Source organism: Hemicordylus capensis, chromosome 2 (genome assembly GCF_027244095.1).
Source record: "Hemicordylus capensis ecotype Gifberg chromosome 2, rHemCap1.1.pri, whole genome shotgun sequence".
In the NCBI taxonomy this organism is placed as follows: domain Eukaryota; kingdom Metazoa; phylum Chordata; class Lepidosauria; order Squamata; family Cordylidae; genus Hemicordylus; species Hemicordylus capensis.
The window spans coordinates 397,203,670-397,218,484 of record NC_069658.1 but is presented as its reverse complement, the minus strand read 5'-3'; the positions used below and the strand labels follow the sequence as shown (position 1 = coordinate 397,218,484).

Sequence of the window (14,815 nt, the reverse complement as noted above, 5' to 3'; positions counted from 1 at the left end):
CCTGAAGACATCAAACTGATGGCATCAGATCAAAGAGCAAGGGTACTCAGGTAAGGTCTGTTACTCAAGAAACAAATAAAGCACAAGGAGGAAGACAACTCACATACCGGGGATTTGAGATCGTATGCATTGGGATCCATGGAGACGCTACTAGCTCTTCGGGAGTCATAGCCCTGAGCTGCTTCTCCATAGATGGCACTTTTTGGCATGGGCATTGGTGTAGCAGCTGTGTGAATGATGAGCGGAGGGGTCAAGCTCTTCTTTAGCTCTGGGTGGTCACAAAGAGCCATCACTAAGGGGGAAAAGGGGTACATTTAGGTCATAGCCGAAAAGACAAACAACCTCCATGCGGCCATGACTGCAGCCATCTTTTCCTGAACTTTGTACTCTCACAGAGCTTCTCTTCCTTATCTATCTGTCTTGCAGCAGGAGCTTTCCATGACTTTGGCACAGTTCACTTATTTGATTTGCTCTAATTTACCTCTGGGCACTTTCCCTTTCTACGTATCAATGCTAGATAGACACACCCTACTTTCCTCACTCCATTCTCATTTAGAGAGAGCAGCAATGCCTGTTTTCCTTCTCTCAGTGGATACCCTGTAATGGCACCCTGGAAAAATAAGGGAGGTGGAGTGGATCATACACAGTGAGATTTTCCTTAACGCTTGTGCAGAGTATGTAACTGACCCAAATACCACAATGCCATCAGCCCATGATCCATAAGTCATACTGAAATCTCCTTAAAGGCATTATTGTTACTGAGATGCTCCACTAAGGAGAATTTATGTTATTTCCACTGTAGTCCTTCCATCACATCCGCTTGGACTCTTGAATCTACTTCAGCAAGACTGTTCTGGAGGCTAGAAGTTCAGCAACCTCCACTTTTCATACTAAAGTGAAACAAACACCTCTCCAAATAGCAACCAATACGTTGTTACTTACAGGCTGGATTTGAAACATTTTTCTTAAGTCCACAGTCTTCTTCCAGACTACGGGGGAAAAGCTCCCCATCAGAATCAGACTTAGTAGCATCACCCTAAAGCAAAATAGGGTGTGTTAGCACACAAGAGAAAAGAACAAACAATAGTTCCAAATCTCCCCTCTGTATAAAAGGATATTTTCCCCAACAAGATATCCACTGTTCCACTGAAATTGTTACCACAATGGGACATCACCTTCCACAAAATGATGCATGCATATATTTATATCACATCAAGTCACTATCTAGTACCCCTTCACAAAGGGTAGAGCCTACATATTATTCAGAAGCAGCTAAATGACTTTGGATTTGAATGAGCTAGAAACAATTAACCCATTTCTGTTGGAACCACAGCTAAAATCTGTACTGTCAAAAATGGGCTCTCCTCCTCATTTTCCCCCCTGGTGGTTAGGAAGAACTCCTAACATATCTGTACTTCACTTAGGGGATGGGGTAGCTTAGTGGTAGAGCATCTGCTTTTCATGCAGAAGGTCCCCGGTTAACTCCCTGGCATCTTCAGGTAGGGCTGGGAGACTCCAGCCTGAGACCATGGAGAGCAGATGCCAGTCAATGAAGACAATACTGAGTTAGATGGACCAAAGATCTACTCAGTATAAGGGATCTTCCTATGCTGGTATTTGACAAAGATGACCAGGAGAAGCTCCAGCCAAGTGGGCCACTCCTTATCACACTACTCCATGCAGCTTTTTAGCCTGCTATTATTAACTTATTTACATTACAAACTTACACCTGAATAATTTGAGGGAACAAGACACATTCTGGTTGGGTAAACACACATTTGGATAAATGGGAGTGCTATTCCATAGCATTGGCAGAGGGCTATATGTGGGAAAGATTCTTTTCAAAAGAATTGTATTACCAAACTGACAAGATCTTTCTAACAATTTAGAATGCTAATAACTGACTACAAAATTTCCCTGTTAGGAAGTTGGCTTATAGCCTTTTTTATTCTGTGCTAAATAATGTACTAGTTCATTAGTCTTTTCTGGTTTCCTTCAATGGTTTCTTAGATCACGCATCTCTAAGAAAAGTCTCTCAACACCTTCCCCTTCCAGTTCTTTGGCAGATGCGGTGGAAGTGGTGGTGAGAATCTGGTGTATGTTGAGAAGAGAGAGGAGAGGAGGAGGAGGAGGAGGAGGAGAAGGAGGAGGTCAGTGCAGTGATAACAGAGAAGCCAAGCAACATCTTTTAGCAAGAAGATAAGGAAAGTAAGGCCACAACCTCATGAAAGTACAACCAAGTCTATGCTGCCGTACTAAGAAGCTTTGGCTCACCCTGATGACATTTGGTGCTTGGGCAAAACATGAAAAGCAGAAAGGGCATTAGTTGGGAGGATAAAGTTATACAGTAGCTTTCTGAAAATAATTGGGAGCTTTGCCTGATTAAAGGGTACAGAGCCACATCATCAGCATAAATGACCTTTATTTTCTCCAATTAAGAATGTGTTTGTTTATTTATGCAGATGAATATATTTACATAATGTATTTATCTCCAGTCAAGCTATGGACTTTTTCAAAGATGCTTCTTCATCAGACATAGTGATTGCAAAAAATACGAAATCCTGAGCTTTTACATATCTACATGTTCTTAAGGATTCAAGGTCTACTCAGAGACATTCTACCACCCGCATCTTGGTGAGTGGGATTTTAAAAAAAAATTCTCTGAAGAGGGGATACTCAGTTAAGGAATCTGGCTCAAACTAATCGGATCTTGATGGCACATAGCATCAAGCTAACTTCTTTCCTTTCGGACGTTTCCCAGCAGGCATGCTGGAAATGACCAGTTTCCTATAACAGAACCATTAGAAGCAGAACTGGAGGCACTAATCCATTAATCCCGGCAATGAACTGATTAATTCAGTCATTAGGAGATCTCACCATGTTTTCCAGAAAATAAGAGGCATAAAACAGGTAAGGATAAGGTAAGATATCTTATTGGGCCAAGGCATATTAGTTTAGGTGTAGAAGTATCCCAAGCCTTTCTTAATTGAAACCGTCCCTTGTATATAGTGCCCAGAGTTAACAGTACTGCTGTTAAGTATCTGCCTCTCTCTCTTCGTTCGGATAATTCATTTAAGATGATTTCCGCAATAATAAATGATTACATTATTTAATGAAGATAAACTGCTTCCTTAATTAAACATCACATGTATTTATACTGTAAAAATGTCAACATCAATGTTTTCAAGAGGGTGATGCATTGGACTTAAACTTGGGAAATTTTGGACTGCCTGGTGACTGCATGGGTGGTGTATGAATTAGACCAGCCCTGTTGGCATCTATTCTGTTAAGCAATGTTTCCTGCTATTCCAATTTGGAACTATAGCACTAAATATAAACCGGAGACATTCCTGTGCAGATGTACTTTTATAGACTTGCTGCACCAGCAAAAAGCGTTTTGGATGGAAGACTGTGCCAGTGTAATATGATATTACACGAAATATCACCTAAAATGATGCTATGTATGCACACAACTGATGACACTAGCACAAATGTTTGGAGCCAAAGCACTATGTATGTGAAAAAGCATTAACAACAGAGAGTAATTAATTGACTACTTATTTAATATAAAGAGTTAAATGAGTAAAAACCTTTAGTGTAGATCATCTGAAAGCTCTAATCAAAAATAATGTTGCAAACTGCAGAACTAGAATTAACAATGCATTTTCATTATTTTTCATTATTTCATTATTCAGTTTGTATTCCTAAAAAATGTTTTAACTGTAAGGAGACATTGTCCAATGTCTCTACCGGTATGCAGAAAGAATCAGCTGGGAGTTTATCCTCCAGCCCTCCAGCACCAAACCCCATCTTCCCTTCAGAATGAAGCATCTCTGCACTGGAACATATCAGTACTCTCTTTAATATACTAAGTACTATGTTTAGCTGCAGGCAAGCATCAACCACCAAGCCTCCAATAATTACCTGTTTTTTCACTCCCAGTTTGCCTTTCTGGATGAAAAAGGGCATTACATAATCAAATACAGAGTTCAAATCTTTTTTGTAGCACCATGATGGGGCCAAAACGTACTGGAGATATATCTATATATAGGGAAGGCAGTTGATTGTAATATAAAGGGTCTTTGATCTGAAACAGAAGGCACTGGCCAGCATCCACACTAGTAAAAAGCAAAGTGTGCCGTCAAGTCGACTCCTGGCGCCCACAGAGCCCTGTGGTTTTCTTTGGTAGAATACAGGAGGGGTTTACCATTGCTTCCTCTTGCACTGTATGAGATGATGCCTTTCAGTATCTTCCTATATCTCTGCTGCCCGATATAGTACCAGTGGGGATACGAACTGGCAACCTTCTGCTTGTGTTTCAAGCATTTCCCTGCTGTGCCACTTAAGGTTGCATCCATACTAGTTAGTATGAAATGTTAGTTTATTTATTTATTTAGCAAATTTCTAACTTAAATCTCATTAGCTTCATTGGGACTTAGTCGAGATGCTGCCACTGCGTCCAATAATTACCTGTTTTTAATAAGGCACTGGCCAGCAGACTAGTTAGCATGAAATGTTAGTTTATTTATTTAGCAAATTTATATACCGCCCCAAACTCACGTCTCTGAGTGGTTTAAAGTTACAACTAACTTAAATCCCATTAATTTCATTGGGACTTAGTCCAGATGCTGCCACTGCTTCCAATATAGAAGAGAAAAATGAGAAAGAGGCGGCATATAGTAGGAATAAGTGGTGGGAAGGGAGGCAGATTTTGGGATGTGTTTGATTTCATAGATATAAACCAGTGATGCAGACTTGTATGATGCCATCATTTGACATGTTCAGGTTTAATTCAGTTGCTTTGGATTTTAAGAGGCTACAGAATATTGTTAGGATTTAATCCTACCAACACTTCAAATACCAATGGAGGAGTAGGTGTTACGAGTGGGTGACAGTGTTAACCTTTGTTCTGACCTGCCCTACATATCCCAAACTGGAGAAATCCACATGGAGATTGTGGGTGGTGTTGTCCAGGTCATCAGAATGAACCTGCACCTTTTTTTAAACTTCAAGACTTCATAAATTATTGCAGCTGCTTCAATGCTAGTATTGACTTGTCTGGAACAGAGTGCTCTCACACATGAGCATCCACAAAGCATACTTGATTTTTGGTCCCTTCTGTCTTTGATGGGTCTATGATCTCTCTCTCTATAAAAGGAAGCTGGGCTTAGCATGCAAGACTCCTGCTGTTTGTAAGTAGTATGCACAATCAAGAATATATCTTGAAAACAACTTGGACTGTGTTTTCTTAGAATTACTTGAGCCAATGGGCAGTTTCTCAATGACTTGAATGGGATCTGGGCCTAAGATAGTACATTAATGATATACTTGAGCAAGTATATTAGATTCATGCTCTCCCTGTGAATCTAAATCCATGGGAGCAATGCTCAAAAAGGTACACAAAAGTGGTAAAAGTAAGCAGTCTCCAGTGGCCTGGCTCCAATCAAGTCTTGGAGCAACCACAGCTCACATGTTGCTTATGCCTAGCTACAAGTTAGGGAGCATGGATTAAGACATGCAACTGGACTTCAATGTACGAAAAACATAAAATGCCCTCTCCCTTTTAGGGAAAAACCCGAAGCATCTAAAGAAGATCAGCTGGTTGGGATCTAGAGCAGAGTTGTATTACTAGGGAGATTCTGATAATGCCTTCAAAGAAGGAAGAGACTTAAAATCAAGGCTATCTTGATGAGAACAGCAAATTCAAAACGAAACAGCTACCATGATGAGAACAGTGGGAATGATGTGATTAATCACCACAGAGAGAAACAACTATCAGACAAAGCTTGGGGTATTCATGCCAAGGTCTTACGTACCACCGACGAGTCGACAGGCAGCTGAATACAGCTTAACTGCCTACTCGCTGCTTCCCGTTTGGTGATTTCCTGAAGTAAAAATGAGGAAGGAGGGTGGGGAAGAGGGCAAGGAGGGGAGGGAAGGAGGAAGGAGGGTTTTCAGGTTTTACAAAATTGTAATATCAAAATTGAGAGTGGATCAAAGGGGAAAACACATTGATATAAAAGGATACAAACAAAAAGGGAAAGGTGAGAGAAGGGGAAGGCACCCATTGGGGTCAATTTCATATCAAGGAGAAGCAGTGGAACAGATTAAACTACATTTCAGTCACCTGATGCCTCCATATCTGCCCTGTGCAAAAAAAAAAAAGGGGGGGGGTAGTTCAAGCTGCTGGACATCCCTTGTGGGAAAATCAACCTTACCTTTAAATTAAGAGTTCTGAAGAAAGATGCTTATTTAGTGACCAATACATTAATAAGTGACTGTCAAACTATTAAAAATACACTTGTATGATTTGCATGTGTGAATATGTGTACACACACAGACACACGTACGTCAGGATTCACGGAACCATGCAACAAATTCTATGTGCACAAGGAAACTTGTGTTTCTCAAGGAGCAGATTCCTGCTCCTCATGACACATGGCAAACCACTTTTAAAACTGAGGGGACTTTCCAGAGCAATTTGTGATATGGCAAAGGAGATCTTCTGTCCAAGGGAAAAGAAAGTCAACATTTCACTGGGAGTAATTAAGCCCTGGCCATGCCTAAAGCAGCTCTTTGGATCTTGGCCATTTTCATCCCCCATCCCACCCCCCATTTAAGATACCACCACAAGTCAAAATCTGTATCCACATATAGTCAACAACAATGTTCAGATTGAATTAATACTGGATTAGGACACAGCACCAATATCTGAGTAAGGACCAAATATTTAAGTGAAAATATCTAGAAACGTTAGCTCCGACACTGTCCTGTTAGGATTGCTTCACACATTACATTTCTAACAAGGGTTTGGCAAATACCCCAATCGATTTCCCTGTTTCATTTCAACTGAATACTGTACCTATTTGATGCATTAAAACATCAGATCAGAAGGTTCAAGCGACAGGCTTGTGCCCAGCTTTTCTTGTGCCTTTAATGTCCATAGGAATGTAAGAAAAGTAGCAGGGTGAGGGAAAGAGAGAAGCCTGACAAGGATTCTGTGGTTGCCTTCCAAGTAGTGGGGATGAAAGTGTGGATGAAACTACAAAAATAATATCCATTTATTGACCGTTCAGCCGGATGCCATTTGCTGTGCTGCTAATAGGGAAAGGTTAATCTCTCAATTATACCTTTCATGGAAAGCAACAGGCACATAATTCAAAGACCACAGAAGACAGGAAGACCCTGTTAACTTTAATTTATTTTGGGACAGACTCTTGGGGCTTAAAAATGAGACATTATTTCAAGTTTGGGTCTATCATCCTGTTATATTCAACTTGTTGATAGAAACTCATTTAGTGGAGAGCATTGTACTTTGAAAGAAAATTCTAAAAAACATATGATCATTTCTTCCATTGACCACCACCTTTCATGAATTCCAGTGCATAGCAGAATACAAGATGATGGGTTTTAGGTTGAGCATGCAGATTTATAGACAGGGCAGTCTCTGATTCTTGAGAGTCTAATTTCAATCAGTCTAATCTGATTTAAGGGTGGGTTCAGATGATCTGTTGCAAGTAAGGGGGTGGGGTACCTCCAGTTCTCTCCACCTTGCTTGCAGTAAGTCGTCTGAATGTGCCCTAAGAAATTTGATTTCTCTTGCTGTATTTCAGTTTTCTGTCTGTTGTACAAATAGCAAAAGTGTTCATACTATTTTCAGTATGTCAAACAAAGATGTGCAGCACAATCCTACTTTGGATTCCACTGTATTCAATGGCACTTACTCACTAATAAGTGTGTTTAGGATGCAACCTTAATTTACTCTTGCCTGTCATGGTTTATGCTGGATGTGACTGAGGGTTTTATGTCTAGGGTAATGTTGTCAGTAAATCAGAATTATTTTGAAGGACAGATGGTCAATATCTGGAATTAAGCAGACACTTAATTTAGAGAGCTGGTTTCCACAATTGAAAGTAAGAATGAGGTGCCGCCAGCTAAGATTCCAGAGCTGTGTGTGCTCCCAAAAATCAATCATGAGAGAGGTGAAAATATCAGGCGGAGAAGCAGGAAGTGATCATGTGTGAGGATTGTAGTTGGTCGGTGTGGGCAGCCAACACTGGTGATCATTCTTAGATTTGATCTTGAATCAAATAGTCTCTGTCTGCACCAATAAACTATGATTGACTTCTTGCACACAATCATTTCCCACTCCTCTGCTTGACATTTTTGCCACCCACATAATCAATTTTTGGGAGCGTGAATGGCTTTGGAATCTTAGCAGGCAGCTCCTCCACCTGACTTTCTGTCACGCAGCACACAAACAAACAGCAGCTTCCCAAACAAAGGACTTACCTGGGCATGGTCAGGGGGAAAGGGGTGTCTGGGATGGTTTGTTTACATAATCACATGTAAACAAAGGCTTTTACATGTGATTATGCCGTCAAGTCAGTGTTGACTCCTGGCAACCACAGAGTCATGTGGTTTTCTTGGTAGAATACAGGAGTGGTTTACCATTGCCTTCTCTCACACAGTATGAGATTATGCCTTTTGGCACCTTCCTTTATAGCTGCTGCCCAATATAGGAGTGTCCCATATTCTGGGGAACACACCAGCGGGGATTCGAACCAACAGCCTCTTGCTCTCTAGGCAGGTTGCTTCCCCGCTGCGCCATTACATGTGAAGGAAGGGAATAAAGAATGGGCAACTGAAGGAGAGGAAGCTTATATAGGAAGGAGGAAGGGGCGGGGTCAGGAAGCCAGGGTGTGATATATAGCAGCGTCAATGATAAGGCTGCTGTAACCAGACTCTGTGGTAAGCCTGGTAGGCAAACAGAAGATGAGGTAAGGCAAGCAGTTTTGGAAGGTGAAGGCTCTGGAACTCCTTCACTTCTGGCTCTGACACTCAGCTAGGTCTGAAGCCAAAACAGTAAAGGCCTGTGGAGAGGCTTTGCATTACTCTTTCAATCAGGAAAACCAGCCTGGAGTACTGTGAAACTGACTTGTAGAAAGGAAGATACATCAGTAAACCAGAATAAGCTAAAATGTAAACGGTTATGCTTCTTAAGGTTAATCATGGGATTGTATTGTTTGAAGCACAAGACATGACCAAGATACGTTCCAAAAAATGTCATTAAGTGACGAATGAAAAGTTATTTCTCTCCCTGCCCCCCACCCCACACTTCTGCTTCATCAGTTAGAACTCCTTTGTCACATACTGTTCAGCCTCGGCCTCAGTGACAACCAATTTGAATCTTCACTATTTACATACAGCTCTAGGAAGAATTACCAACCCCTGCCATCCTTACTCACAGGTTGCTTTGTGGCATGAGACAGGAAGTTAGAAGACTAACCAGCACAAAAGAGAGATATGAGATGAACCAGCCACACTAAGGATTGTCAGAGACAAGCACAGAAACTGTAGGTAACATGAAATGATTACCAATAGAAGAATATATTTCATAGATAATATTATCATGAAGTCCCTTGGGAGAGGTGCTTTATCTCTGACAGAAAGCTCTCTCACCAGGAGCCAATGTTTGTTTCTGAGATAAATCCCTCAGGGCAGAGACCTGACAGCTCAGTCAGTAATTTTGCATTACTAGCTCTATCAAAGAGAGTCTCCCTCCTCTTCTTCCACACTTTACAACTTCTGCAAGCTCAGTCGCAACATTTGGAATGTGAATAGTTTTCACACGGAAATTTGGGAAACAAAACCCACCCTTATGCTGTAGGAGAAGTGCCATGCGCATCCTCCACGAGGCAAGAATTAAAAGGCTCATGTTAAAAAGTTATTTTAGAGCAGTGCCATTCCTTCATATATGTATGTCTGCTGCTTAGCAACAGAAACAACCTGCACTGTCAGGCACTAAAATTAACAAAGTGTTTCTAGAGCTGAGGAAAGGTACTTGAGGATCACAGAGATAAAGCAAAGCCAGGAGAAGCAGCAGCAGCAGCAGCAGCACTGAGAGGTATTTTTATGGAAGAATCCAGAAGGAAAAACGGGAGGGAGCTTAAGGAACAAACTGCCTTTGAGCTTAAAAAGCCTCAGACAAAAGTAGACCTCACTACTTCATTAAGTGAGGATTATCAGTATGCATGCTATAAGGAGGTAATAGTTGCACTGAAATGTGAAGGTTATTCAGTTCTTTTAAAATGGGACAAAAATTTAAAAAGGGACATATCCTAAATTAGTATATGGTGAAACTATAGGCATTCACAGAGTTTTGCTGATTCATTATCAGGGCACATTATTATGTTCCAAGAATAAAAACTTTATAGCATTTATGCTCTAGACATCTGCTTTGGACATATGGGTACCATATTAATTTCAGGCCATGATTAGCAAAGCAGAAATTGGCAGCAAGAGATCTTTCCAACTGAGTACACTTGCTAGGGTCAACACATGCAGTGCTGGAGACAGACATCCTCTAATCATTTGACAAGTGTGCTGAGGTTGTTTTGCCTCTGCTGCCTGCAATGTGAAGCATCACCTACTTCTTGAAAAGAAACCTTTGACTGCTCAGAGTATTGTCAGAATGACCCTTCCTCCATTATCTAAGACAAAAAGACTATTACATGGAGACATGGACATGATACCAAGCAGAAACAAAATAAATGAAACACAACAGCCTGGAGAAGACAGGATTTAAGAAAAACAAAAAAACAAGAGACACTCTGGCTGCCTTGCCCAAAGAGTCCTCAATAAATCTTCTCCGTAAACTGCACTTGAAAAAATAAATAAATAAAAAGTCCTGGAGCTTTTCTAAATGGATCTTTATAATGTGGATGAATACAAAGGCAAAGGTGTCATACTTGGAGTGGTAGTTATTCTTCTGCCACACCTGCTTTATAAACATCATTTTAATTTAGAACCTGCACTACTAGATGCTATTGAATAATGCTGGGGGCTAAAGCCTAATCTAGAATAATGCCTCTAAATCATTTTGACATTTTATTGCTGTATGACTAGTGTTTTGTCGGCAGTTTGAGTTGCAAGAAGAACTGTTTGATGGCTTGTTTTAGGAAGACTTATTCATTGGCCTGGTTCACACAACTGTTTGAATCAAGGTTTAATGTGGGTTACTGACATGCCAAAGAAGGAATTTCAGATTTATCTTGGACCATACACCAGCTTGGTGTGGGTTCACACAATCATGCTAATGTCAGTAACCCATATTAAACTTAGATTCAAACAATTGTGTGATCCAGGCCATTATAAACTGCTTTAGAAACTGGTATACAAATAAGACAGTTATAAGCTGGTACACAGCAAATAAGACAATAACACCACTCATTTCTCAACTTGCCTGAATATATTTATGGGCCAGATTTTAATGGGTTCCTAAAGACAACAAAGCTTGGTTCAAAGATACCAGCTGACATACTAATGCTCTGTTTGTGCTTCTAACAAGAGTGCACCCAGAGTGCTAGCTCACACACTTCTGAAGCTCGGGTGCTCTTGAGCAAGAACACAACTATTTTCAGCACTCTCCCCACACTCTGGAAGGATTCTGTTACAGTGGAAACATATCCACTATGCAAGAGTGCCCACATTTTGGAACTACGCAGGAGATAGTGCTATGTGTGCACTCTTGTGAGAAGCATGCATGCATGAGGTCAGCCACTGTCATTATGTTTCCTCCATGTGATACCCACTGCAGAATTTTTGCATCCGAGTTAATGCTAACAATGCTTTTGCTTAGCATTTCTTGTAAGCGTAAGGCCATGATTTATGATACATTAGATAAGGAAAATGAAAAACACTGTTTTCTTTTTGCCAGTTCTATGTGGGTTCTAGACCCCCCCCCCCACAATACTTATATCAAAGAAGAGACAAAGAAGTTACTCCAAGCTTTACCTCTGTCTGAAAACCTTCGACCAAAATGGCAACCAACAAATTAAAGAGAACGTAATTTCCAAATGTCATGAGGGCAATGAAGTAGAGGGCAGCCCAGGAAGAGGTAGAAGCCATGCCATTGTACAGGACTTTATTCCAGTCTTCCTGAGTCAGTATCTGGAATGGAGGAAAAATAGACCGCATGATAGGAAACAGTAGCACAGAGCAGTATTCTTTCATGTCTCCTACTAGTTTCACTGTTCAAAGCGGAGGAAGCTTTATTTCCTAGGACCGTGCACGTCGCTAAAAAAATCAATATTCCGCTTTGGAATTCCTGGTCCCCATCACAAGGAGGCAGTCCCCAACAAGGCACCTGCCCAAGGTAGGAGGAGTGGTGGCGGGGCATGTCAGTAAAAGTCAGGATTCCCCTTCGGAATTCCCAGCCCCCACCTGAAGGAGCATCTGCCCCAGGTAGGAAGGTAGTGATGGTAGCCCTTTAAAAGCCACCCAGTACTAGTGGGGGAAATGCTGGGTGGCTGTGACACTGCTGCAAAGCATCCAGGGGGAAGGCGGGGAGTGACCAAGGGGAAGCTACGCACTTGCGCAGGGTGGCTGGGATCCACAGGGGTCCTCGGAGGGTGCACATCCCTGCAGCTCTCAGCCGCAAAAAAGCTTCCCCTTGGTCACCCCCTGCATGCCCACTGGATGCTTCACAGAGGAACCACAGCCGCCACAGCTGGGTGGCTTTTAAAGGGCCACGGCCACTACCCTCCTCCCTGGGGCAGATGCTCTTTCTGGTGGGGGCTGGGAATTCCGAAGGGGAGTCCTGACTTTTACCGACATGCACAGTCCTATTATTTCCCAAGGTTAAACATTTGACAAAGAAGCTATTTAGCACACTAGTATTACATGCACAGTATTTATTATGCTCCACAGCAGCCTTTCCCCCTCTCATTTAAACCAGACAGATCCAGATCTTTGAAGGCACAGCCCACATGAACCTAGCTTGTGAGATTTAGAGTCAGAACCATGCATGTATGACTCTTGCTCTACACGCCCATTCTCATTCATAGTTGGTTAAAAATGCTCTCCTTTGACTAGCGGGCTGGGGAGACATAAGACTTGCTCTTCCTAATCTGAATGACCACAAAAGTAGTCTTCTAATTAGGTACAGGTTACACCAATCTTTGGACTCCATCAATCACTGCCTGAAATCCCTTGGATTTATCCTGCAAAGAACCAGGATGACCTCTGTATTTTATTACAGTAAAATGAGCTGAGTTCAGTTCAACAGCAATCTCAAATCAAGGACAGCCTGATCATTTTGATCATAACTCTCACTCACTAACAACTGAACTCTGTTTCATCCCCAACAATTGCTAACTATATCCAGTTGCCTGTGCAAAATCCTGACACTAATGCCAATATGAGAAACCACTGTGTAACTTGCCACCTGAAAATAATTTTCTCTGCCATTAATTCCAGAACATCAGTATTTCACAGTACAAACATACAGACATGCCCTATTTATGATCCTGATTTTTTATGATCCTGATTTTTTTTTTAAATGATCCTGTGCATGTTGGTAAAACATATTGATTTCTGAAATTTTGATCTGGCCAACTTAGCCTAATTCAGGAACTTCTTTTACGGGAAGCTTTCTGGAACTCGTTATTTCTCCCTTTCCCATCCCCCCATTTCTTTTGCTGTCTTCAAATTCTGCATGGGATTTTGGAAAACCCCAAACTGCTTTCTTCAAGTGTGGATGACTGTTTGTTCAGCATTATCAGCCATGACTGATGCATTACCTGGAAAACAGTAACAATGGCCCAGAGCAAGGAATCAAAATTCTTCCTGTCAGGAACAGTGTCTCCATCTCTCTCTGAAGCAAACTTACAGCCAAAGAGATGCATCCCAAGGATACTGAATGTAAAGGGGGAAAAATGGGTTGAATGATATTTTAAAGAATCAGAACAGGACATTTAACATCAGGAGGACAGTGCTGGAGATAAATGGAGACTCAGCCAGCTTAGTAAACTGGAGCAAAATTCCTTCTCACAATGTCTTTCCTGTCCTCACACCCGCATCAAAACAGAACAAAAACCCCAAACCCAAGCTAATTTTTTATTTTTTATTTTACAAAAAACATATTTAGTTTTTACTAAACATTTAAAAACTAAAACATATTTAGTAAGCTACTTTCTAGTACCACCTCTGGCATCATGCCTTGCAGTAACTAGCAAATGAATGTTCACATAGAGCGAGGACTATTTTGGGGATTCTCTCTTCCCCCACCCCCCCAATGCTTTTCCAAGAACAATTTTACTCCAAATGGTTTACATGAAATACAGAACAAAAACAACAACAACAACAACAAACTAAATTTGTGCAAAGCAGTTTTTTTTTAAAGCAACAACAAGGAATCTGAACAGAAATCAAACAAGAAATCAGAGCTAGAATGTTAGATCTCTCTCTTTATGAAGATAGTTGAATTTTGAGGGCTTGAATGCTGACAAACCATATCGTACTGCTGTTCACCTCTGAGAGTTCAAGTTAGGGCCATCCCCAATGTAACCACACTAAACCATAGTAAGGGAAAATCAGATAAGCACAGCGCTCCAGTAGGTGAAGCTGAAGCACAATATATCAAATCATCACCTTCCTTCTTAACAACTTGTATTAGGTATTCTGTCTTGGGCATAAAATAATCTTGACTGATCTCACCTTAAAGCACAGAAACAGCACCGTGCAAAAGAGAATAAAGACTTTTATTAACTACTCACCTGAAGATAAAGATGAAAAGCATTAGCAGCATGCAGAAGGTGGCCACATTGTCCATAGTTTTCATGAGGACCACTAGCTGGCGCTGGAGAGCAGGCATGAAACGGACCAGCTTCAGGACTCGCATAAGACGAAAGGTCCGCAGAACCGACAGGCCCCCACCCTGTTGTCCCACTATCTCCCAGACACTAAGAAGAGACAGAATAATATTAACTTGGAGCTTGAGAGGAAGCACAACATCACTGCATATAGTGCATAC

At 41.3% G+C, this 14,815-nt stretch overlaps 1 protein-coding gene across 4 annotated transcripts in view; it reads right to left on the bottom strand.

Annotated features, from left to right (window-relative positions):
- The window catches only part of CACNA1G (calcium voltage-gated channel subunit alpha1 G), a 492,338-nt gene that overhangs the window by 143,057 nt on the left and 334,466 nt on the right, over positions 1–14,815 (bottom strand). For 3 of the 4 annotated variants that reach the window (XM_053297969.1, XM_053297972.1, XM_053297971.1), the window contains exons 11-16: positions 14,559–14,744; positions 13,584–13,698; positions 11,797–11,952; positions 5,817–5,885; positions 943–1,036; positions 108–292 (exon numbers count right to left, since the gene is read on the bottom strand). In XM_053297969.1, coding sequence (XP_053153944.1) covers positions 108–292; positions 943–1,036; positions 5,817–5,885; positions 11,797–11,952; positions 13,584–13,698; positions 14,559–14,744 — 805 coding nt within the window. The remainder of the gene's footprint in view (positions 1–107; positions 293–942; positions 1,037–5,816; positions 5,886–11,796; positions 11,953–13,583; positions 13,699–14,558; positions 14,745–14,815) is intronic. The other variant, XM_053297970.1, reaches the window with a different exon arrangement.